The 27516-nt window shown below is 36.3% G+C and overlaps 1 protein-coding gene across 5 annotated transcripts in view; it reads right to left on the minus strand.

The window, feature by feature from the left end:
- Window positions 1–2542: 2542 nt before the first annotated feature.
- Window positions 2543–27516, minus strand: part of LOC124555163 (ankyrin-3-like) — a 904646-nt gene continuing 879672 nt past the window's right edge. For all 5 annotated transcript variants that reach the window (XM_047128986.1, XM_047128985.1, XM_047128988.1 and 2 more), the window contains 2 exons: window positions 14927–15005; window positions 2543–4835 (listed from right to left, as the gene is read on the minus strand). In XM_047128986.1, the coding sequence (XP_046984942.1) occupies window positions 4751–4835; window positions 14927–15005 (164 nt within the window). In that variant the 3' untranslated portion in view covers window positions 2543–4750. The remainder of the gene's footprint in view (window positions 4836–14926; window positions 15006–27516) is intronic.

The raw sequence follows: 27516 nt of genomic DNA on the forward strand, positions 1-27516 counted from the left end.
GTAAAGCTGTGAGAGCACGTCAGGAGTCGTATTTTGATAGATCTGTTGGTAGAACACTTTTCTGTGAAAGGCAAAAGTCTCAGATTCAAGTCATGGTCTGGCACACAGTTTTAATATGCCAGGAAGTTTCAGTATCAGCTGTAGCTTCCTCTGTACCATGTATAAAACACAACTTTTATGTATTATAGTCTGCAGACAAAATCTCTTGTTAGGTGCAGTGTACCAGACCAAAGTTGCATTTAATCATTGGAGCTGTCAGTGATCCTATAGTTATAATTTTGTTCTTGAAGATGAATTTGGTGCTTAGCACTGACTTTGCCCTCCTATAGTATTCTTGGAAAACCAATTTCTTCACTGCTTCTTTTGCAGGTTCATTATTTTCCTCTGTACTGAGATACTTGTACATCTTACAAGGTTCTAGGTTTCAAATACAGGTATCATCTTTATACAAGTGAATATGCTCTGTCTTCTCAATTTTCTTTTTAGTCGTCCTTAATTCCATCCATCTGTCACTGTCAAACTAGATCCAAATGTCATCAGCAAATCTTTTAATGATACTTAGCATATCATTTAGGGTCTTGCCATTTCTTGCAAGTTTCTTCCAAGTAATTAATATGAAAAAGATGACATTAGTTTCTGATTGTCATCAAGCTTATACCTGGAAGAGTATATACCTAGTTGTCTGGGAAGAGGAAATAGGCAAATGCAAAATAATGGGAACAACCTTAAAATATTCCATTTTTATGTGTATAATCATGACTGTAAATGTTGTTGTACATAGTGGGAATGTAGATTTTTTCTTGTGTATACTGCTGATGAAAAGCTCTCTGGTTTCCAGCTGGATGGATGTGTTGAGATACCTGATGTTTCAATAAATGCCACACTAATTCTTATGGCAAAGTAATTCATCAAAATGTCGCAGTGTCACAACACTGCCACCTGGCTGGAAAACTGAGAGCTTTTCATCAGCTGTTTCCATTATTTATGTATAATCTGGTGTCCCATTGCTCCATGCTATACTTACATTACTCTAACAATTCTGAGTGCACTTTCTTCTGGAGTTAAAGATATTTTAGTACCAAATCATGTGGTATTCTATCATATGGTTTTTGTGTAATCTAACCATGTCACATTTCACCTCTGTTGCTTCACATTCTTAGGTATTAGCTTATTGAGGACTAATATATCTACATGAATCCTTGAAACACGATTTCTGTTCTACTGGAAGAAGATTATTACTATTGTATTATTTTGGCAACTCTAGGATTACTGCAACGGTACCTCATCTTCAATGGTCATTGTAATATTAACTGCAAAGAGTAAAGAAAATGGATGTTTAAATGTCATAGATGGCCTAACAACTTTAATTTTGCCAATAAAAGTACATGCATAAATAAATAAGTAAATAAAATTATCTAGCCATGTATTGTGCCTCAACAGAATGCTTTCTGACAAGTCTATCCACATAAAAAGTGTGTCCTGCCATGTTTATCTATCACTGTTGCTCTTTCATTACCTCAGCAGCAGTAAGTAAACAAGATGAAACATTTTGCATGGATATGAAAGGAATGATCATACAGTCAGTCATTGGTAAAGCAAGTGTCAGACTTTAGTTGATTGGCAGGACACTCGTTATGCATCCCATCTTAGAATATTGTTCAAGTCTGTGAGACCCATACCAAACTGGACTAACTGGGGAAACTGAACATATTCAAATATGGGCAGCATGAATGGTCACAGGTTTACTTGACTCAGGGGAGAGCCATACGGATTTGCTAAAAAAACTGAAATAGCAAGCCCTTGAAGGTAGAAGCAAATTATTCTGAAAAATACTACTCACAAGTTTCAAGAAGCAACTAGTATTAAGAGAAGATATCATTCAGCCCCCTATGTATTGCTCATGTAGGAACCCCGAAGACCTGAATAGACTAACTAAAGCACACACAGAGGCATTTAAGCAGTTTTTCTTCCCTTGCTCCATGTTGTATGGGGTTACCCGAAGTTGGTTGGTTCCTTTGAAGCATCCTAGTCCTGTTCTCCTTTTGATATAAAATATGTGAGATAAAACTGAACACATGTCTTGGAGTAAGTTTCCACCATGAAATATACAGAAACTGTGTGTTTCAGTTCAGGCTGCCTGAGAGTGTACACTACATTGGCTAGTTAGCTGTTTACGATTTGGAAAGAACAGTACCCCATTGTTTAATATCTGCTTTACGATGTGGAAAGAACAACATTGCATTGTGTAATATGCGCTATGGGCATCTTTTGTTTATTTAATGCTACTAATACCTTCCACTTCCACATCACATTTAAACCTTCTTGAATGTATAATCCTGAATGCAATTACAGTTTGTGTTAAGAGTATAACTGCCATAGCTGCCTGAATTAAGGAAAACTAGAAGAAGTGATATTCTGTGGATAAATAACTTACAGTTCCTTTTATGATTCACTTAACTAGTTAATACCATTCTATCTATGCCTTCTCTAAAATGTATTGTGAGAAGGGTTGGGTTGTTTTTGTTCAGTTAAAATGTAGAAATATTATATCTGTAAGCTTTATTTCTTTGTCAAAACTCTCAGCCAATAAAAACATCAGCTGTAATCACATTCTGTTCATTCAGTACAATTTCATCATTAGTAGAAATAACATGCATCACTGGAAAACAAAGCACAGTCCATCATAGATTTCTTAGCTAAGAAAACTCTTCTTTTAAAAAATAACAACAGTTCTTTTCTTCTTAACTGCTATCTGATGAATTATTAAATAATTCAAAATGCAGCCTTCATACAACATGCTAGGATATGGGAAACAAACAGGATGAGTTCTGAAATGTGTTGACATTCTTAACTTTAAACTGTTTTCTAAAAACTACCATTTAAGCAAATGTATACAATGATTATGGTAAAAATATTAATACCAGTTGACACCATTAAAATCATCCAGAATAAATGCTTCCCTTGCAACTCATAGGTTTACATCAGAAGACAACGAACGTTCAGTGATGAGTCCCAAAGCCACTGTTGCTGTGTTTTCTATGCCTAAAGAAATAAAGCAGGTTACCATGACCCATTCAATAACATAAATTAGCACAACAGAGATGATTGAATGAGTTAATATCACAATAGAACTTCTTTTTTACATTTTGCCATTTTCCACACCACTGAGAATTATGTCACATATTGTGAAGCTGACAAGATGGATCGTGTTACTTTCCAGGGTAATCACAAGCAAATTTAAAACACATGAAAAATTTTGTTTGGAAGTTATTCTAGGAGATAACACTGAAATTTTAATCTTGTTGTTAACACATTCATTAATAATTGTATTTAATGTTAACTTGTAATTGCAACATTTATAGAATTTCAACATATCCCAGGCATGCCTGATACAGCACAACAAATATGAAGGCAAAATTGATAAATAATTCCTTAGTAATTTAGCAAGTGGAATAGTTCAGTACTTGGCAGTATTTCCACCAGCCTACAAAGAGATTTTAGTTAGTAGCTGTACTTGATTTATGATTTATTTCCATTCGCATTAGCCCACTGAGCAAACATTTAAGCATTTTATTGCTTCATAAAATATAAAATTGCATCCTGAAAAGTTGGTAATTTTTACATATGAATGCAGCATTAAAATTATGTCTGCAGAATTTTATTTTTATATATTTATTTTTTTATAGTGTTGTTCAAACTTTCTTGAGCAATCTCATAATATTTTGTCAACTACAAAACCATATGTTTATGAACATATTATGGTACTGTAATAGCTTGTACTGGTGCAAATTTCTTCAGTTCTAAACCTGAACTTGAATTATTTGTAGTCAAATATTACATATCGTTTGTATAACTTCACATTCCTCCATTCTGCTTAGGTGAGTGGTGTGCTCATAAGTCTAAGAACATATTCACAATGACAATAACCTTATACTGATAAAAGTTCTTCCACTTTCTTTGTAAAGCACTTTGCAGGTTCAGAATCATTTTATCTCACAATGAATTGGCATTATGAATTGGCAGGCCATATTACATTTTTGCTTAATTCATTTGAAATCTCACAAATGAAGAAAATTGTCAGAGTAACAATTGTTTCATGATATGAATAACTGGTAACATCAAGTTTTTTGTGACATGAATAAACTGCCTTTTCATGTTTTAGTTTTTTCACTTTACCACATTGAAGCATCAAAGGATTTGAGATACACTATGCAAAACTATTAACATAGTATCCAGTTTGAATCTGAGGATGAGGTTGTATGTTCCAACAACAAAGACAGAGGAAATTATATTAATGCACTCTCTGTATGAATATTGCAACAACAAAGAATTTGACAGAGAGAAACTTCTAGGTATAAAAAGTACCATTTGACACAAAGATAGTGTCTAAAATATATTCATTTACATATTATTTTCACTGGGCCTCTCAGTTTCAGTGACAATAATTGTCACTAGCTGTTACATCACAAACAGTAAATTGGACACAGAAATATTAAAAATTATGTATGAACAGAGTGTTGTTTAATGTCCTCTGTGTAGATACAGATATGAAGTAATACACAGAAGCAGTTCCATATAGTTAATAATTTTATTATGAAAAATGCATGAAGTTTATTGTTTTATGTGTTTCATCTAAAGTGAGATTATAAGTGATGTCAGGAAAATGCTGTGCATTTTCATTTTATCTGACACACGTTTCTGCCACTTATGATAGAGATCAATGTTATTTCCACAGTAATTGTCTTCACTTTCACTGTGTTCTTTTGTCGTCAGTAATATCTTTCTTGTCAGCTTCTGGTGCTGATGATGAGATGGTTGGTGTTGATGTTCTGTCACTGGGAAAGAAAAACAGAAAAATGTATTGTTTTTTTAGGATTCATTAATGAATGCAACTAAGACTTATGGATATAACAATTCTGCTACAACTTCTTCGATTTTTTTCCCCAGAAATCGTGAAGTAAATGGACATCAAATAATAGATTTAGATCTACAATAGACTTTGACTACAAGAAAAATTGATCTCAGTTTTATTTCCACAACTCTAGTTCAAAATGGATGGTGTTAGTCAAATCTCAGTTATTATATTGAACTTTCTCAGTACATGTTATTTCCCCAATCTCTCCACACAACTATATTTCTACCCATGCAAGTGTATGGTTTCAGTATCATACCCCCAGAATATAAAATGTCCATGTTCTTACATGCTTTAATTTCATTGCAGCATATGTTGCAAAAGAACACATTTTCTTTGAAATTCAATTTCGAAGTGAACACCGATTCATATATATTAACATACATGTAACATTTTTTCATTAAGATAGTACTATAAAAAGTTACAAAGACTACTGACACAACAAAAAGTTGTATATATAAATGGATGACTTGTCAACGCATATACTAGTAATGAGATACGTGCATGTATGCATGCAACAAAGGCAGTATCTTGTTCAACCCCACTGTGCCAATTTATCAAGGAAATAAAAAGTGGCTGAAGAAAAAAGTGTGTGCTGTTTTAAAGAAATCTTAAGTGTGGTACTTCAGAATAACTTCTTCCAATGTAGTGGCAATTGTAATTCACAAATGACTATTGTTACTATCTGAAAAATATTATGTTTTGTGGAACATGGGTGCTTTTGGTGATAAAAACGGGACACTTTGGCTCTCAATAAAGGAAGATTGTTGGAATGTAGTTAATTGGAGTAAATGTACAAAGACTGTATTTGTGTATCAAGTTCATTATCTGCATCAAGAGCAACAGCTTCTAAGATGATGATGGCATAAATAACTTTCGGTAACACAGCAACAAAGGACTTACATGGATGTAAACCAGTCATCTGTGAATAAAACTGATGAGTACAGAAAATTATTGCCACAAAAAGTGTAGTTATTGCACCACTGTTGATGTCAGTAATCCAACAAAGTGTTCAGACAAAGAGTTTCTGCAGTCAGCTTCCAATACAAGATGTCTAAAAAGGACACTGGTACTTCGATACCACAAATAATTCGTTGGTAATAAGCACAAAGAATTTGTTGGCAATAAGCAAAGGTTCAAAATGTTAGCAATATGAACCAATTAGGATAAAAGTGTGATTTTAACCACTGACTCATTCTTCACTTTGTTTTGTATAACCAAGGTATGTAGATGCTTGAAAAATGCTGTGTCAGACAGCTTACTTTGAGTTATTAGTATAATAGGCCTCTGTGATGAGGTGAGCCTGAGTTTTGTGGTATTTCCTTAATATTCCAGTTACTTTCTAAGGACGAACTACGGGCTATATTGTAAGGACAGTTTAGATAACCTAATGCCTTCTGTAGTCCATATATTCTTATTGCCCATGTAGCGTTCTATCTTTAAGGACAACAATTTACCAATTTGTGCCGCTAGCTGTGTTCACATATTAGTTGATGATCATGAACTTAAACACTTACTCTGGCCTGTTCAATAACTTTACTCAAAGATTACTGAGAATCTGTGGTAAGTTTCACTGCAGAGCATTCCTTGTAAACTTACCCCACATTCTCATGGACAGAAGAAGCTGCAGCACATCAGAATTATTGCTATAACATTTATCCATAAATAGTTCATGGGTTGCATACATTGTTATTCCAGCATTAAAGACAAGCCTATAGAACACCATAACTAGATTCACTTTTTAGATTTTCCAAAACTTTTACTAATATAGGGTAAATGTCACAATGGTCTGTTAAAAAATCAATGTCAATTTCCTGCCATATCCTTCACCAATACCAGTTTGTGCAACATCTCTAGTCACTTTGTCATCAATTTAATGTTAAAAACTGCTCATCCTTCCTTTTTGACCAGCCTCTTGGTATGAAATATTATTGACCTCTAGGGCAGAAGCAACGGAGACTCGACCAGCCACAGCAAGTTTGGTAGGTATATGGACGGAGTCCATATGCCAGCCTAGCTGATGTACCTTCCTCACTGAACGATAATTAGCCTCTATTTATGTCACATCAATGGTCCTCACAAAAAGTGAGATAGAAAAGGAAACAGCTTATGGATGACAAATATCTGACTGAATATGTTTTGGGGAGGGAACTATAGCAGAAGTTTTCAGTTCTAAAAAGAAGAGATGAACATCAACATCTCTTACAGAGAGCATAATAACCCTGATGAAACATTATCATTGATTACTTTCAAAGAAAACTGTTCTTTACAACCATTGGAATACTAACAGTACAACACCTTTTTCTTAGATAACTGAAATGGTACAATGGATTACAAATAGTCGACCATCATACTAAGCATGTCTGTTGGAGAATTTCTCATTTCTCATCAGAGGCTTGTCATTGTTATGTCATTTATACATATTACTAAATTGAAGCTCCCCCTTCCCCCCATGTTTTTCTGTCTGTATGTGGAGGGTAATCACAGGTACTAAAGTAGGGATTCTGGTATGGTTCTAACAAACAGAAAGGCTGATTCATAAAAAAGGTTTGTGCATAACATTTATTACTGTTAAGTTGAACAAACTGTCTGACCATGGATACTTAAGGTTACCCATGTGAAGTTGGGGTGGATCACTAGTAGCTTCCAAACACAACTATTATTAGTATTTTCTCGTTTCTCTTCCTCTCTCAATCTTTTTCAATTATATTCTCAATCTTCCTTATTCATCTTCTGTGATTTTCTGTTCCTTCATGATCTTTCATTTTTCATTGCCTTTTCAGGCAGTCATCATCCACTATACACCCCCAGTTGCATCTGACCGTCCCAATTTTTTAGTGAAAAAGAATGTAAATGTTTGCTATAGCCATGAGACACATTTGTAATTAAATCATGTGTTTGAGATTTTAAAGCAATGCATTACAAGTGGTATAACATTACATGAGAAAATAACAACATACAAACTCCTGAAGGCTCTTCCATCACACTAATTTAGGTTTTCCATGGTTTCCTTAACTGCTTAAGGTGGATGCCAGGGTGGTTCCTTTGATATGAGCATGTGGTTCATTTCTAATGACATCATCAATAGACTGTTAAAGCCTATTGTTACTTTTTTAAAGTTAACTGACAGGCAAGAGAATCAAAGTGTAATTAAAACAGCAAACATGTGCCATAACGTGAGAAGTCGTCGGGGAAAAATATATACTTGCACTGAAATTAGAAGTATGCAGTACAGTAATACAATAAAAATATAAAAGACGAATAACAGCAACAATAATAATAAAATATTAGTGTTAATATAATATCAATCTGTAAAAAATAGAAATGACTATACCATTTTCCAGTTTAAAGTGACAAAAGAAGCATACAGAGGGAAGAGAATAAAGAAGCAGAAGAAGAAGAAGAAGTTTGTTGTGAGGGAACAGAATCAGGAAGAACAAATACATTGTTAGCCATAGCAGTAACGAAAAATGCAACAGCAGTAGTATTATTTTGTGAGATTACACAAAGACATACAGGTAACTACCAATAAAAAAAAGGAATGCAGGGTAACAAAAGTGATGGAGCATGAAGGTGCGGTCAACCGATGTCCAGAAAAAGATGTGTAATAATCAGGACAGAACAGGGAGGGGCCATTTATACTGAAAGGATGTAGTGGATTTATCAAGAGCACTTGATAATGAATGAGCCTTATATCATTCTTGTGAAGGAGTGTGCTCATATGGTTAGTTACTCTAGTAACAAAGGCTCATCTTACAGAATGAGGGCAAAGTTCTTCATTCTTCTCATTTGCATAATTAATACAGTTTCATTTGAAGGCCCTAAGTTACAGTGGTTTGTGAAGAACCTTTTACCACACACTGTAAGGCAGCATGGAAAATACACATGTAGGTGTAGAATTGCAGTAGAATTTGCATTGGAAGGCCCTCTGTGAACAATTTTGTACTTAGGAAATGAATCTGTCATTTGCTGTCGAACACTGTTTATTTAAATTTTTGCCACTGCTGAGATCAGTATCAACTAACATCTGGCACTGCAACAATTCCATAACTGTTATTGCAGAGGAAGTCTCACAGTGTAGAGATAATGTGAAACAATCTGTACCAGTCATTTGCATAATACGTGAATTACTATCCACACACTTTTTCTTTGACTCTTAGGTATTTGGTTCTTAATCAGATGAAGTCTGAAGACTCAGAACAAATTGCATATCTTCTCTGGTAAGCATAAACTTAACAAAGCGTTTTGCTGTAGTAGTTATACGGCATAGGAACCACTTATTTATAATTTAATATTTTTGTAGTGAAGATTATTATTCACTTTATAAGGCACTTTCAGATTCAGTTATATGACCACTGGTCAGCTCTGCAGATCATATTTTACCTTTGCCAATACTCCCACATGAAACATCTAGTGTGGGCTTCATTTCTCTGACTGTGGCCGTTGTCACTGAAGGTAAAATCTTGTGAATTGTTTGGCCATATCATATTCATCTTCAAACTTTTCCTCAACTCAATTTTTGTTCCCACCACAGGGATCCTCCTCCTGGAGTCTTCCAATATCCTCAAGCAGCTGAAAGCTGTCACAAACGGTGTCACAAGGCTGCAGCAGTCGCACCCTCTGAAACTGCATTTGTTCTTGGAGATTTCAGCTGTTTCCTGGGCTGTTATTAAAATCTATAACCTGTTCATATTGTTCTTGGTGTTTCACTACTGCAGATTTTACATTCTTTTTCTAGCTCATGTGGCATTTGACCATCTGTCGGTAGACCCCATATGCCAAATGCTAAAATGAAATTTGACACAAAGGATCATATGAAAATAAAAAAAATAAAAAAGTTTTATTGGCAAGAGTCTAGCATCCCAAATATCTGTCACACTCAGAAAATACTGTCTTCCAAATGTAGACAATTGAAAGAAGAACTACAGTAAAATCTTCACCAGCATAACAATTACAAAAACTTGAATTAAAGGATTTCAGCTTTCTACTCCATTTTGGTGCCAGTATGGTCACTGAGTGATTAGACAGATTGCTTTGATCTATTTACTGACTTAATGTAAGACCAAAACTTCCTAATTTGTTTGTTCACACTGCAAAAATAGAAAAAATAAATTGTTAAATATTAGGTTATGAGAAAGGAGAGCTATTCTCATACTATTTCTTGTCAACACATCTGCAGTTATTATTTTTATACATTTTCTATCAATTTTGAAGAAGCTACAACTTCTTTTTCAGGCACTTCAGCAGAACAAGTATACCTGATTAATGTACAAGATTTTAAACATGGCTGCAACAGCAACTGTTGAAATTCTTCACGATAAAGGATGACAGCCAAAAACAGTTGCAGGATAAAAATTTATTAAAATTCTTGATCAAGGTTTCGGTATATATAAATATACCTTCATCAGAAGTAAAAAATCTAAAATTACATCATGCAATGGAGATTAATAAAACAATTGTGCCAAAGGCGTCGTCAATAATTTGGCACAATTGTTTTATTAATCTCCATTGCATGATGTAATTTTAGATTTTTTACTTCTGATGAAGGTATATTTATATTTACCGAAACCTTGGTCAAGAATTTTAATAAATTTTTATCCTGCAACTGTTTTTGGCTGTCATCCTTTATCGTGATGATTAATGTACATCAGCATCCTCTGGTGTCGTAACCATAACACTGAGTCTGTCTTGAGCAGTCTAATAAAAACAATAAACAGCTGAATACAATCTAATAAAAGCAATAAACATAGTTGAGTGGATAAAAATTGTAAAGAAATAGCCTCTATTCCCCATAACAAAACTTCTTAAGATTTTCTGTCAGATTGATACAGAATTTTACTTTTGAATTTATTGGACACTTCATGACTGGTTCTCCTTACTCTCATTTTGACTTCATTAAGATTCTGTTTATCTAACAGGCTTTGTATATTTAAAGCAATGGTAAAGCTCCCTCTGTTTTCAGAGCAGCTTTCCAGTGAGTCTGTTGAAACACATTGCTCATTCCCTTACCTCACAACTTTGCTCAGCACAAATAAGTCTACACATACCATACAATACTCTTGGAAGTCCATTTATACTCAATTTTTTCAGTCTCAGAGACGAAAGCTTCGTATTTGTCTGCTCAGGTAATCAGAAATCCATTTCTAGTTGCTCTTGCTAAGCAGAAACATCTGCATTCTTAGCAAAACCTTCCATTAGTGATTCTGCAGTGGTATTATAAATACTGATTCCCAGCTCTATGTTAACTGAATTGAAAAGTTAGGATTTTTTGCAACCAGGAGATCTCAGATGTTACCTCAGGAGTCAGTTCTCCAATTCACTGCTGAAGGTAATTTTCAGATAAGTTATTTACAACAACATTGGATGAGTCCCTGTAACTACCAACTGCCTTACTTACTTGCGTCTCCCAGTTAATTGAAATCTCCCCCTAATACTAAAATATGACCAGGAAATTTGTGAATGGTGTCCATTAAGTTTTCACTGAAAAGTTCCATCACTACAGCACTTGAGGTAGGAGTCTATAAGAGCACCTTATTATCATGTTTGATACACCTTTCATGTTTATCTTCCTCCAAATTATTTCACACTTGTACTAACCTCACTAGATGTTATCTTAATATTTAGGACTAAAAACATGCCTCCGCCACCAGCATCCATTCTCCATTATACATTAAAATCAGAATTTTCATTCCTTTGCATTCTGTTTCAACAATTTTCCATAAATTCTGATTTTATGCACATGTACATGTGATACTATTCTAAACTGGGTAGTAAAACACTGGAAACAACATACATGTCTCACAAATAGGACATTGTCACCACTGAAGTACCTTCACTTCTTTCACTACTGTTGCACCTGTAGGACTATGAAATTGTTTCCTCCTTCATTGATAACTCATAAAATCTAGTTGAAGAACGTATGCTATTGCATTACATGAAGTACAGGGTGGCACAGTTAAAAGCAGCCCTTCACCCCTTTGAATGTGAATACAATATTTCGACTTATGAAACAGAGTAAGCAGCTACAACAATGGACAGTTTTAGGAAATAATCAACTGTTACCATTTGTGTCAGCATTTCAGTTTAAATCAGTTAACTTAGACATTTCTCTTAGCGACCTGTAAAATGAATTTCTTGATTGAAGAAAGAATTGAAATTATGGAAGCATAAAGAAAACAGGTTAAATTAAGGAAACTCACAAAATTTTTGGGATCAAGTATCCCGATAGAGAAATACCAGCAAAGAGAACAATACAGAGTCTATAAAAATTGGTGCACCTATGGATCTGTGCAAAATGCAAAACGACAAAGAATTCCTTCAGTGCAGACACCAAAAGTTATTGCAGACATTCACTGGAGAATTATTCAGAATCCAAATATGTCTACATGTAAATTGGTTCAACAGACGCATGTACGTAGGAAGAGTGCTAGCGGATATTGAAAAGTCTCAATTTGAAGCCATATAATGTGATGGTTGTGCAGCACTTATGGGAGAATGACAGTCAGAAATGTATAGATTACTGTACATGGCTTTTGGATAACATCAGTGATGGTTTGTTAGACCCTTCCGTTACATCATGAGTGACGAAGCGTTTCACCTTTCTGGTCAAGAGAATTCACTGAACATAAGATAGTGGGCAGCAGAGAACCCTAATATAGTGTGTCAGCAACCACTCCACAATGAAAAAAATCTGGATATGTTGCGGTGTAACAGGAAAGCGCATCATTAGAGCGACATTTTTTTGACACTACCCTAAAAACGGTTGTATATATTGAAATTTTTGACACATTTTGTACTCAACTCACTGTATATGAAAAACAACACTGCTTCTTGCAGCGAGATGGAGCAACATGCTACACATGTTAGGTAGCCCTGGGACAATTGTCTTCACTGAGGAATGAACTGTCAGCAAATATTTATGGCCACCAAGTTCATCGAATTTAACATGTGATTTTTTTTCCTGTGGGGACACTTGAAGAGCAAGGTCCATGAAGCAAATCCACCCACAATACAGGAACTGAAAGACAGTATCAGCTGTGAAGTTTCCACCATCAGTATCCAAACTTTGTCGGGTGTATCTGAATATGCTTAGACGTGCACAGCTGTGTATTGATGTTTCTGACTGCATGTGTCAGAGGATGATGTCCAATGGATTCAAGAATGTTTTGTGTGCAGTCCCTGCAAGTCTACCAACAGAGCCAGTTGAGAACTTGGAACATCCCAACCAACCATATGCAAAGTTCTGAGAAGATGTTTGCTGTACAAGCCCTACTGATTACAACTTGTGCAGGCTCTCAACCCCAATGACAAAGAGAGGCATCTCGCATTTTGTGGTTATGTGCTAGCAAAGATGGAGGATGACGCATTACTACAGCGTGTAATTTTTAGTCAACAGACACAATGTTCGCACATGGGCTTTGGAAAATCCACATTCACCATTTAAACATGAAAGAGACTCACTGAAGATCAACGTGCTCCATGCCGTATCCTGTACAAAAGCTGATGGACCATATGGACCATTTTTCTTTGCAGAAACACCTGTAACGGGAATCATGTACCTGGACGTGTTGGAACAATGGCTGTTCCCTCAAGTTATGGAAGATCCCCAGTACTTCATTTTCCAATAGGATGGAGCTTCGCCCCATCGGCACTGTGATGTATGAGGCTTCTTAAATGACTCCCTTCCTCAGTGCTGGTCGGTCACAGGAGATCTGAGGATTTGGCTCTGCAATTCTGGCCATTGAGATCTCCTGATCTCACACTCTGTGACTATTTCTTATGGGGTCATGTGAAGGAAGCTGTTTATGTTCCACCTCTATCAAACACTCTGAATGATCTGTGGAACTGGATCACTGCTGCCATGCACTCAGTAACGGCAGATACGCTTTTGCGTGTGTGGGATGAGTTTGGCTATCATGTTGATGTTTTCCATAAACCAACGGTGGCCACATTGAACATTTATTAAATTTCTAATTATTAAATAATTATTAAAAACTAATTAATTACAACTTATTAAATTTGTTAAATTGATATCAAACATTATGAAAAAAAACTTTGAAACTTCCTTTTTTCATTGGTATAAAGATTGTTTATTTAGGATTTGTACTTGAATAAAGACGAAGTTTTGAAAATGGGTCCATCATTTAGAATAACCCTGTATAATCTCAACTTCTTGTCATTATTTTCTTAGTCTTACTTCATATTTCAATATGCCCATTACATATGTCAAGATGATACTAGTGCTTAACCACATGCTGGATTTTTGACTGTTTTAATACCAATACTTAGCTGATCTACAGAATTAAAAATAGTGATAAAAATACTTTTTTAATGATTTTAACTAATGGGTGTGTGGGCTGCAAATGAAATTTTACTGCTTTGGCTGTCTTCTTTGACATAAAATACATTAAACATATTTGTGGCTCAATACAGCTTCAGTGTGAAAATTTAAAGGTATGATGTTTAAGACGCAGTTCTTTCATTTCAGGTAATGACTTGTGTATGGGGTGAAAATACAATGGTTCAGATACCATGTACCTCGTTCAGCTGCCCTTCTGCCCCCCCCCCCCCCCCCCCCCCCCATCTCTGCCATTTCATAGCATATCAGGTGAACTACTTCACTGGTCAAAAGGATACTATTTACAATAGGATAATTCTTTGCAAAGCAAGCAATGTTTTGGTGACTGCAGCACCGTAAATTTTTAATAGAACACCACAATTCTTGTGCAACTTTAACTTGGTTTTCTCTTTGGAACAATGAAGCGTGAATATGACACTCCAAGTGTACACCTAATTTCACTGATATGTAGGTAAACATCAGATCTTTGGACCGAGAAAAAGAAAGTTTAAAAGTCAAATTACAATGTTCATGTTCTGGTTTATGTACATATCTATCATTCACCACTTCCTCTATATTGTGAGTGGTTCTCTTTCATTCCATTGTTTGTAAATCATTATGTATGTGATAGTAAATTCACACATTTAATTGTAATGTATCAATATAGGAAGTCTTACCCAGCATCTTGCATTTCCCTGCTAGGGCATTCTCCCTGGGATGTTCCTGATTGGGCAAGAGACTCATCTTCCTGCTCATCTGTAAATAAGTCAATATATAATGTTGTTATTTTTTTCTTGCAGAATTTTGTGAGACTTTGTTTTATATAATAAAAATTCACAAAACATGATTCTTCAAAAGACTGTAAATTTAATGCAATATTATATACACTTCATTGTAAGATACACAAGTTGCAGATGGTGGCAACTTTAAGACCTGTAGAGCACCAGTATAAGAGATAATCAGGAATACCACTATAGTAACAGCACACTGAATTTCTTTTTCCGAAAAAATAAATATCACCCCAATAGAAAGTCCTGAAAGTAAATGGATAGTCTTCTTTTTTATTTCTTCTAAAATATGGTGTAGATCTAAATTTATGTTTAAATGAGAAAAGGAACTGTTTTATGTATTCATCTCCACAAATTCCTTGGTCAATTAGCAATTGTCTGATTACTTTCTTTTTTACCCTTAAACAACTATCTATGCAAAAGCTACACATTTTGTATAAATCAAATAAACAATTGATTTACTGTAGGCTTACACCTTCCTGTCTCAGGCCTCTTCTTTATGTTTGACTAAAAAGTTTCTCAATCAACATTTTTCTAGGCCATCAGCTTGAACATCCCTTTGTTTTATGCAGAATGTCTTTTAGGTTCAAACTCTATGTGTCTATTCTGGCCATCTCAAAATAAGTTTTTTCTCTACATTAGTACAGATGTATTGCAGGAAACTTTCAACAAGATCACAGTACATTTTCCCCCTCCCCCATGCCACCTTTCATTCTCTTTTTTCTATGTTAAACTTTCTTAATCACCTCAGATGCAAAAAAAGTTAATTAAAAATCATATTCCAACTTCTCTTTTTTCCTTACTGAAATGTATTACTTAATGATATATGTACTTTGATGCCAGGTCTCAACCTTTTCTGTCCATGCTGAATTTTATCCTTCCCTAGTTACTACTTGTACAGAGTAATTTAATTTCTACTACCCACATTTTTCTCTGTCAAAAATATGCTTATTTCCTGTATTTTGTCAAGGAATCTCAAAAAGTTTGGCAAATTATAATTTTTATTTTTAGGTGTCAGTCCCATGATGTCAGTTTTCAGTATTGTACTATGATGTAATGACTAAAAAATACGAAGTTTGTGATTGGTTCATAGCCTACTTGCTGACTGGAATTTGGCAGATTGTTTTAAGTAACCACTCAAAGTATCAGCTTTTGTACCTCATGTCTCCATCCCCTCTGCCCCCCCTCCTTCCCATCCCCCTCCTCCACAGAGACATATAATCTTAGTCTTAGTCTCTCAGAGTTATATTGTGATCTAGATCATCTCTGCACTATGCTGCCATGAAGTAAAAGTTCATCTTATAAACAAAGCTAAAGATTATGTTTACATGGAACCAGTACATTTTCCAGTGGATGTCTCACTTTGGTTTGCCTAATACATTTAATGTATAATTAAGTATATTAAGACTCATAGTATTAAGACAAATCAAATCCCATTTTGGCAGATTCTTGATAAATACTGCATAGAATATGAACAAAATGACATGAGCAACAACTCTATGAACAACAGCTGTAATGTAAGTGGAACCTGTAAGTAACAGACATTAATTTGTTTTGGATATTGTAGTGGATATTTATGGAATTGAGTGTGAACTGCATTTGAAGAAAGGTGATAGTACTTTTATTGTACAAGTATAATCAGGATTTCCTTTTGTGGTAATATGTGAATGCAAAGCCTCTCTCCATTATTTAGTTTCTCAAAGCTTTGCATTTAATTTTCTAAGAGTTCTGGCACAGTGAGTGGAAACTGACAATAAAAATGCATTCAAATTGTATGATCAGAAGAGTAAATGGAGAGGTAAGTTTCAAGAAAAGAATGTTATTGTTCAGATCAGTATTAAAGATAGAAATAATCATTATGTTTTGGTGTTTTTTTTTTCATTAGAATGTGCTGTAAAGTGCATTTATGATGTTACAGGTAATACAGTCATGCTACCAGATAAGACTAGCCAGGGGCATAATAGACATGTGACACATGGGTTACATTATTACGCGTTAGTGAAAAACAATCCATGATTCTTGCCTCCATCTGCAGGTACACCTACAAAGGAATTACAAGAAATTACAGAAAAGCATATTGCTGGTACTTCTGGGTAACAACAGTGCAAGTACTGCACCAGTACAGGTATAATTTCCAGTGACACAAGTCTCACCTGTGGACATGACTAGTTCATTAAACAATTTTCTATGAACAATTTGTAGCTACATTAGCACAATGAAAGATGTTAAGAAAAAAGAAATTATAACATATGAATGCAACAGACATAGCAAAATATGTATTTTATGTTTATCATGCAAATATGCAAACATATTAAATACACTTCTAAATTTGTTTGAGGAAAGTGGCCAGAACCATCACTTTTATGCACTGAAAATGAAATATTCTCATTGCCCATGATGAGATACTGAAGTGTAATCCATCATAAAACATTATTATATTTAGATTCACAGTGAAGTAACAGTAAAGAGTTAAGTGACAGAGGACAGATAATTTTGAAATTACTTAAAAATAATATCTTTTGTACAGCTAAATCTGATAAAATTTCTTATGATCCTAATATCTCTGATATGACCCTAATATCTTTGATATTCAATTTTTCAGAAGAATTTCTTGTGAAAATATCTAAGCATATGCTTCTGAATGAACACTGTGTATACACAATGATACAGTGGAAATTTGGATGTTTATTTTCTGTCTTGTGTTGATGAAAAAGGGAAAATATATCTTGTTACACCTGTGAAAAGTTGAAATTGTGTGCATTACAACACTAGAAGGCAGTTGGTATAAGTGAACTTCCCTGCGCGGGTACCTGGAATTTTAACAATTGCAAACAAAGCCTTCTGCTCCACCTTTCTGTTCATACAATGTTGTGAAAGGAATGCTTTTGAATGGTAAAGGTCAACTGAATTTATAAATGTATTCCATCTCTTTTATCACTTAATTATTGGAAAGTGTTATGCACAACTACAGAAAATGTTGTTTACATTGTACTTTATTCTGTGAATGCCAAAGTCAATTCTCCCAGTATGATCACGGTGGACTTTCAGGGACAGATATAATTAAAAATCGTACTTGTACAAAAAATATCTATTATAGTATATTATCTCATAACAGAACATCTAAATTCATTCAATGCTGTACAGCTACAAGGCAGCTGTTTATTGCCTCTGGGGCTGGTTGAAGCCATGTTGTATCATGCAGTAATTGCTCCAGATTTGGGACCTATCCATCCTGATCACACAACAAAAATCTATATAAGAAATAGATTTTCTTTCCATGATGATCAACAATATGCAAGATTCTCATTCCACTGAGAGAATCCATGGGCAATGTGGTTAGTGCTGTACCAACAACAAGTATGTGATGGAAATGTTATGCTCTTTGAATTTATTCACAAATTTGCATTATAAATTCTTCTGATAGGTGATTTCAGTTAGATGCTACATGACAAACACAGTAAAAAGGTCACATAACATGGTTCCACTTTCTGTTACAGTGTGTTCAGTCATGAGTATCCTGTTCATAATTCTGCCTATGGCAATAGAGGGAAAAATTTATTTGTGAATGATGGAATTAAGTGTGAAACTATATATTTCAACTGAAATTACTAATCAGAAACAATGTATTAGTAATGAACATACCAATTATAAACAAATTTAAATTTCACTTTCAATAGGTCTTAATTTTAGATACCTACAATACTGAAAAATTATTTTTCTCCTTTCCTTAACTGGGGAATTCCTACATGTGTCTTAGTTTAACCTCAGTGCTTGCATGTGATTAAGTTATATTTGAATATATGTAATTATAATTATGTTGAGTCTACATGATTATTATGATGCACTGACGATAACTGCTCTGTTAGCTGAAACCCAGATCTGCAATAAAAAATACAGATGATATTACAACTGAGGCTGACCTCCTTTCTGTCCTGGAAAATTCAGATTGTCTGAAACAATAATAACTGACCAAGGGACAAATTTTATGTCTGATTTAATGAACCACTTATGCCTACTATTGCACATTAAGAAACTTTGAACCAATGCTTTCCACCAACAGGTAAACAATCAAATGGAGAAAATCCATCGCACAACTGCAAAAATGTTAAACTACTACAACTTAAATCACAATGACTTCAATGCCCTACTTCCATATTTCACAGGAATATATAATTTGAAATTCCACAAAATTGAAATTCCCCTTTTGAGTTCTGATAGCTTCCCCCAGAAACTGATATTATGTCAGTGAAAAACGCCTGTAAAAGGTTAAAAACTATTTGGTGACAGGTGAAAAAAATGAGCACCAAAGCTTTCACATGGCAAGACACAACCTGTAATAAGAAAGTAGTGTTATCCAAGTATCATGTGAGCAAATGGGTAATGATGATAAACTTGTATATATCAAAAGGAAAGACAAGAAAGTTTGTGACACTTTAACTTGGACCTTATCAGGTGATAGGAATGACATCACCTGTTAACATCAAATTGCAACTTTCAACTAGCCCCACAGTAGTGTATATCAGTCATATTCATCCTTTTAAGGGAACCATAGAGGTGCTGCATCCATTGTCCAAAGTCTCTTTAGAAGAGGGGAGGGGAATATCTGGGAGAAAGGAAGAAGGAAAAGATTAGGCAAGAAAAAGAAGACAGTCCTGAAGTTATCCTGACACATCGCTACACACTTAGAACATGAGCAAGAATAATAAACTAACAACAGGATTTCCCCTTCCTTTAGGACACATGATTTTACCCCAGGATTAGAAGAAGCAGTTCCAGCACCGGTTATCAGGCTCTGGATGAAAAGGAAAATGAACATTGGGAACTTAGTTATACTAAATTGACAATGCTGTTGCAGGGTGGTAGAAGCCCTCAAGTTACATCCTCTAACAAGTGGTGTCTTGTTTACATGGCAGCTGGACGTGATGTCAGGCCAATAGTGGACCCTGAGGTTAGATTGCAACATTTCTCAACTGGAGAATGGAATTCAGTGGTTACAAAACACATTTGACAAATTAAAATGCACAATACACAACCAATTTGGTGGTTAGAAAACTCATTTGACAAATTACAATGCACAATACCCAACCGGGCAAGTTTCAGTTATATGTAGGGAGAGTATTAGTTGTGGTGGTCAGCTTTTGCATGACCGCAGAGGCAGCTACATCAGACTACAGAGTTAGTCTCATGAGAGTGCCAAAAAAAAAAAAAAGAGATTGGCTAAACACATGTGGTTGGATCTTGAAATAGTTTTCAGAACAGCCAATGTGGGGGGACCTAGGTAAGATTTACAAGACATCAGAAGTACAGGCAGAGGTGGATGGGAACCAGGAAACAGTAGAATTACATATTACTCAGCTCACCAGTCTGGAAAAATGCATAGTAAACAATACTACACAGCTGTGGGCCTTCACCACAATGCTAATGTATGGATAATGTAGATACGCTGATAGTGACTGCAAAATTTTTCCACAACCTTGTAGACAGTATTGCTGATGCATCCACTGACAGCACTGCAGGCTTTTAATACTAATATTGCTACCACCAGATTAATTCCTGGAAGGATTACAGAAAAACAAATGGATGTACCCACTCCTTTAGAGCTACTAACAGCAGTAGAGGAAGAAATTTTATAAGTCTACTACCGTATGGCCACAGTTACCAGTACACAAGTAGGCACTGCTTGAAAATTCATATTCAAATACTGTTAACTTGTAAGGACTGTGGGTTTGAGTATTATGTCCTCCACACATAGTGCGGAAAGCCCTACAAAAATTTGTACAATTGAAAGTGCACGAAATACTATTGGTGACCCCGAATGGACAATCCCACGCCCTGCTCCCTCTGCAGGAATTACTACACCACCAAGCCAGGCGAATCATCATCTGCCCTGCAAAACAGGTATGTACCATTCCCAGGTCATGTGAGTTTACCTTGTTTCACCACCAGAAATCTGTGATAGAATGTCCAAAGGAAGTAATGACAGACTAATGAGAGTTTTTCTGATGAGTAGATCTACACTGGCTATACTCCGTAGCACAGAACACAGCTATTATTTGTACCTTTTATGAGCAAGATTGACAAAGCAGCACACAGTGAATAGAACTACAAAGCTGTAGGATGTTCATCAATGGTAATCAATGTGGTACATCTGGACTGACATTCGAATTACCTGCCACCATAACAGGAACTACCACCCTGAATATAACCCAGACACTGATTTATGTACCTGACCATCAAAATTGTACTTGTGGAAAACCTCACTTACCTAAATCACACATCAATCGTGACTCTACTTTCCTACTTAAATCAAATGTTAGCTACACAAAACTGACACATATCTACCGACACCTTTTAGACCACATACAAAAGTACTGTACTGAATATTATCTACTACTAGTAACTATAGGACCCTCAACCTCAGGTGCCTGTGTGATTTTAGCAGTAATAGGAATCATATACTACTACTTCAAGTGCAAAGTAGCACAAATCAAGACCATGTGAACCTTCAACCTACAAGGTCAAACCAGTCATAACAGCACCAACAAGGAGCAGTTTAATGAAGGACAAAGTGAACCACGAACAAAGACCTCTGTATAGGATCATGTGCTGGTGAAGTTGGACAGAAAGTATAAATAGTGCTAAGGATAAAGTCACACCATGAGTGAAGGTGTAAATGTGTAGTATAAATAATTGTAAATAAACCAGTGTCTGTTTCAGCAGAATCCGAGGGCAGATTTTTCCATAGAGGAAAAAAGTTAACATAGTGGGACTTGGAGCCACAGACGGAGCACCAGGACAATAATCAGACCACACTTGAGTCACCAAAATGTCAGTCAGCAAGCCATATGCTGAGAAGACCAGCACCTCCTCTGTGTCACAACCTACCATATGAGAAAACCATGCCGCTCACCACGAAGTACTACAGACCGACCCAGTGCTGGTTATGATAAGTCATTGCCTCTAGTCAAGATAATTCAGCATGACACATAGAAGCTGTCACAACCGCAAAGTCAGTGGGGACTAGCTACATTTAAGCCCACCCAAACTAGTGTTGTATCACTTGAGCAGCTGGGCAGTTAGATAATGCTGAACCTGTATTGCTCAGCACTGTGCTGATGCACACACATCTACCACTGCCAGAATATCATCTGCTGCCTACTACCTAGGCATCTGGATACCATGGCAGCCTCACACTTCACTGCCATGCCAGGAGCATGGTGTGAAGTTCCAGCCGTCCACTGTCTTGTCAGAGTATCAACAGACGATCTCTACACTTTGGGCACTGGTGTGTGATGCAGCCAGACTTTCTTGTAGCAACTGCTGTCAGCCACACCTTACCTAAATGGGGAACCCAAGAATTTGGCAAAGCTGCAGTAGCAGTAGCAGGGTGCACAGTCAGCAGCTGAGGGCTGATGCACTGGGAAACGTTGTGATATTCACCTCGTCCTCCACTGTTACTTGCAGTTCCATGCCAATGATTGTAAACTAACTAAGTTATTGTACATTTGATCAGTTATTTTTCTGCTGCACACCTCATCCTTCTTCAGCAGAGAATCCTCATTTCTAGCCATCCTGGAAATCCCATTGTAGCCATTGGTGCAGGAGGCAACCACCCTCGCCACCATTACATCTTGTATGTTGGTTCACTCAACAAGCTGTAAATCTTCTGGTCATAGATGTCACATGGCAACAGCACAGCGGCATTTCCCTTATCTGCTGGAAGGACCACCGTGTGATGGGTGTTCCCATAACTTGCATAGTGTGGCCCTTTCCAGGGACGAAATATTACTCTTCTGAGATGGAGATCTCACAAGTGTGCAACATGTTTCATACATTATTTCTTTGAGAATAGATCTAACAGATTCTTCAACAGCACTACTGAAATCAATTAAAGGCAAGGTTATAGGTGTAGGTGTGAAGTTGAAGCCTTTCCAAAGTAATGACAGCAGCACATAGTCCAAAACATTCCCTGTAAAATTGACTATGGAGTGTCAAAAAACATCTACGTCCAGTGATTTCACTAACATGAGGCCAAACTTTACTGACTGTATTGAAGTTGTCACTCTGACAAACGCCAGAATGAGGTCACTGTCTCAGCACTTCAGAGGGAGAAAAAAAAAATCTTAACAATCTAGCTAATTTACTCCGTAACTTCATGCAGACAGTTCAATGACACATCATGTGTGGAAAAGCATTGTACTGTTGAAGAATTGCATCATGATACCGTTGCACATGAGTAACATGTGAGGACTCAGGATGTCCATGATGTACTTACTGTTGTGCCATTAGAGTTTCCTCAATACCTACCAGCCATGACCTAATGTCACACTTGTGGTTCTCCACACTATGAGGTCAGGAAGACCACTGCACTTATTCTCCAAAACATTGGAACAATGAGACCTCTCTCCAGGTCATGATCACACTTACTGATGATGGTCATCTGGGGTAGTGCAGAACAGTGATTCATTGGTGAAAACAAAGAGATGCCATCGTCAGCATTCCTCCAAGCACAGTCATCTGTGATGCAGTGTTAATGGCAGGCTATGTGCAGGGTAGTAATTACTCAGTGTGACTACTGCTTATCTCTAACCAATTGTGCAGGATGACACAGAATGTTGCAAAAAGTCCATTACTCTTTCAGATACAGTCACAAATGTGAAGGGGTTATGGTGTGCTCAGTGCACTCTACAGCAATGCTCTCTCATTGTGGTCTGGAACATTGACATTGATTATACCTGCCCTCACATTCCTGTACAGTCAAACACTGGGCCACTGTCACAGTTGAATGCCCCCCAACTCTGGATACTGTATGATTCAACCAGGCTGCCAAATGGAGACTCACAATGATGCCTCCATTCCAACTCTGTCAGGTGCTAATAATGCTTTCTCACTTGAGCATACAGCATCTCCCAGTCCTTCACAGTGATCACTCAACATTTGACACTTTTCATGTCCCTTATATACCTTACCAGGCCCGGTAACAATGCTAATCACAAATGACAATGTTCTCTTGTAGTCTTTCTACCTGTCACATTGTTGTTGTTGTGTAGAAGTAGATGTAGGAAGTTACATTGACATAAGACCATGTTTTCTGTGTGCTTCACCATTTTTGATAGGCAATGTATTCCACAAAAACTAGGTATTCTTACTATGCCAACTGAGTACATATACTGTTCTGTTGAACACGTCAGGGGAAACGTAAGTATGTAATTCTGTATGTAATCATGGAACAAGAGGCAGTTTGGATTGTATTTGCCAGGGAAAAACAAACAAGAAATTCAAAACAGCATTTTCTATCAGGGAATAAAATTGTATAATAAACTGCAAAAGGAGATGAAAAGGATTATTAATATACACCTATTTAAAAAAAGCACCTAAAACATACTTCATAATGCATACTATACAATTAAAGATTACTCAGAGGACTTAGTGTAGAGGTTGTTAATAATGAAAAGGGATAACTCCAACAGCTTGTCACATTACAATACTGTAATGGCTTCAACAGAAAATCATGTGCCAAGATCTATACTGAATAATAGTAATGGCTTGTCATTTACCTAAGCTCGGCTTCTCACTCCTCTTTGGGGGGGGGATGCTGACTCTATTTTTCGGGCTGACTAAGAGGAGGACATGAAGATGTGCATGGACATAGTTGCACATTTACATGCTTCCAAACAGGCTGCAGTTAGTGCATGGGGCATTTCAGCACATTCAAGGTCCAGCAGTCACTAGTGTGCACAGCTATAAAGCGCAAAACTATGTTTTATACTACATGTCGTCTTGTGCAAATTGTGCGTAATCAAAACAAAGTTGTACAATAGGGACCAACCAAATGAGACAGTACCATTGTTAAGACACTGGCATCATATTTAGGAGACTGGAGTTTTCTCCATCTGGCCGTCCAGATTTAGATTGTACATGTTTTGTTTAACTAGACTCTTCCCTTTTTTTTTTTTTTAAATCTACATCTGATACAGTTGTGAGATATCATATTTTAAACTGTTCGAGAAATTTTTGATGGGAAAGGACACGGTTGCCAGATATAAAGGTAAGATGTTACAGAGCCTTGAATATTCTAAAATGTCTGCATGGAAAGAAATTTGGGACAAGTAGATGGTATCTCTAACAATTTTACAGTAGTTTTACTTGATCCCAATTAGATTATAGCTGTGCTACACAGGGCGATAAAAAAAGGTCTCCTATATTCTTACAGGAGATAATACTGTTCAAAAGTAGAAAAGAAGTCCTATAAACATATGTAGAGAAACAAATCATTTTGAGATGAAGGCTATTATGTTAGTCTCTGTACTTAGTCCTTGACTGTGATGCTGTTGCGAGACAAAACACTTATAAGTGCCTCCCACATCAGCTGTTCTGTAAATGTCATTTGAAGGTTGTGCTAGTCAGGAGTCCTGAAGAGTATGGACAATGTAAACAGTGAAATAGAGTCCTATTGTTCCACATACGAAATGGCAGAAATGATATTCTGTAATGGTTTAGCCAATGACATTAATCAACAGGCACGTGTTGTGTATGCCAAATGACATCCTTGATGCTGCATTTCATCTGGAAAAAAAGATGTTCAACAGTGTGTTCCAATGGCTTTCAAACATGGGATCATCTGCAGCAATCATGTTACACCTAGCACAGATTGCACATCATATATGCAGTAGTGTGTGTTGTAACGAGTAGAAGATAATCTTGAAACAACTGTGCAAAGAATTGTAGTTACTGAAGACATAAACCATGCCCCTGCACATTCAGTTCTTACGGGCAGTTACGTTATCTGTGTGTATGCTAGTTCTTAAGCCACAATACCCCAAAGTCAATGAATTCTAAAATGGGCTGCTGAAAATCCAGAGTTCACAGCTTGCACTTTATTTATGGATAATGTAGGATTTGTGCAGAGTGAAAAAATATATGACTGAAATAAACACATGTGAGTAGCTTTTCAATTCCTGGAGTGATCACAGAAACTAGCAAAAGGTTCACTTTAAGGTCAATGTGTAGGCATTAATGGTGGCTGACTGACTTTTAGGGCCTCACACTTTATTAAGCAAATCACTAATTCCTGTGCAACAGATTACAGGCACTATTGTAGAATGTTACTTTGGATGTGGTTTATGCACAGTGACATGTCAACCCATTTTCTACACCTCATATGACAGCATCATCTAATAGCACGGTCTACCAGTTCACCTGATCTTAAGCACTTATATTTCTGGCAACGGAGACATTTTAGGGCATTAGTGTCTCGCACATCCGTCGATAATGTTCACATTTACAGGGACGTCTGTCATATCTGTATTACAAAATCAAAGTTGTTTTTACTGTTCCAGAAAGAGGACTCAGAGGTGTGTCAGAATGAGTGGTAACCACAGTGAGCAACCCCTGCAGTGTCCACAAACATACCCATCATAGGATGGAATTGCCATTGCTCAACCAATGTTTGTTTTGGACATATGTTTATGGTATCTTTTCCTAGTTTTGACCAGTACTATCTACTGAAAGCTTATTGGACACTTTTTGAACACCATGTACACTGATCAGTGAGGGTTTCATACCCTAACGTGGTCACTTCAGTCTAACATGACAGCATCAGATTAGCTACTGGGGCTTTCAGGGCCAGACTCTTACTCAGTCTTTGTACAGAGGCTGGAGAGTCACCGCTAGCATACGGTGAGCTACTGCTTCACTACAATTGATTATGACTGAATACATGTATAGCAGGTGCCTAAAATCTGTATACCCATTTGGAGTTTGTGATGATACAGCTGACTGAACTGAGGCTGGCAGACAAGGATATCCTCATCTTCATACAAAATTGTAAAAAAATCACCTTGGTTATTACTAAGTCTTGGTTAATTTTTAATTGGCCAAGCACATAAAATCCTGTAATTTGTATTACCTTTACAGGACAAAATGTTGTAATATTTCAAGTAAATACTGCAACCTTGTGGTAGTGTACACTGATGATGCAATTGGTTATTCCACAGTTTTCCTCAACTGTATCTTCATGGTATGCCTCTCAAATAAATATAGTGGTCTTTAATTGAACTGTGACAAGAGCCTGAACAACAGGTGTAGACGTACTTGGGCACGTATAACAACTCCAAAATACTGCACTGATAATAGCTAGTCACCATCCAAAATCTGAATCTGCTCTAATAAAGCGAGAACTGAAATGATGATTAACTGCTGCTCTTTACCATTTTGAAATATACAGTATTTTATGCTGAACTTTACACAATCTCGATCAGATGAAATGTCGTAAGGCACAAAAATTCCTCACCTTCTCTGATTCGGCAGCTGTTCCCAGCAGGAAAGTCGGATGCTGTTCGCCTTTTTCAGATAGGAATGTCATATCATTCTGCTGGATGCGAGGTCATGTGGGAATTAGGGGAAATGAACCCACAAATTATATGCAAGGAGAGACATGATGTAAACTCTAAAACTCACAGTGTCATTCCCCTGTATGC

The sequence above is a fragment of the Schistocerca americana genome, chromosome X (genome assembly GCF_021461395.2).
Source record: "Schistocerca americana isolate TAMUIC-IGC-003095 chromosome X, iqSchAmer2.1, whole genome shotgun sequence".
Lineage (NCBI taxonomy): Eukaryota > Metazoa > Arthropoda > Insecta > Orthoptera > Acrididae > Schistocerca > Schistocerca americana.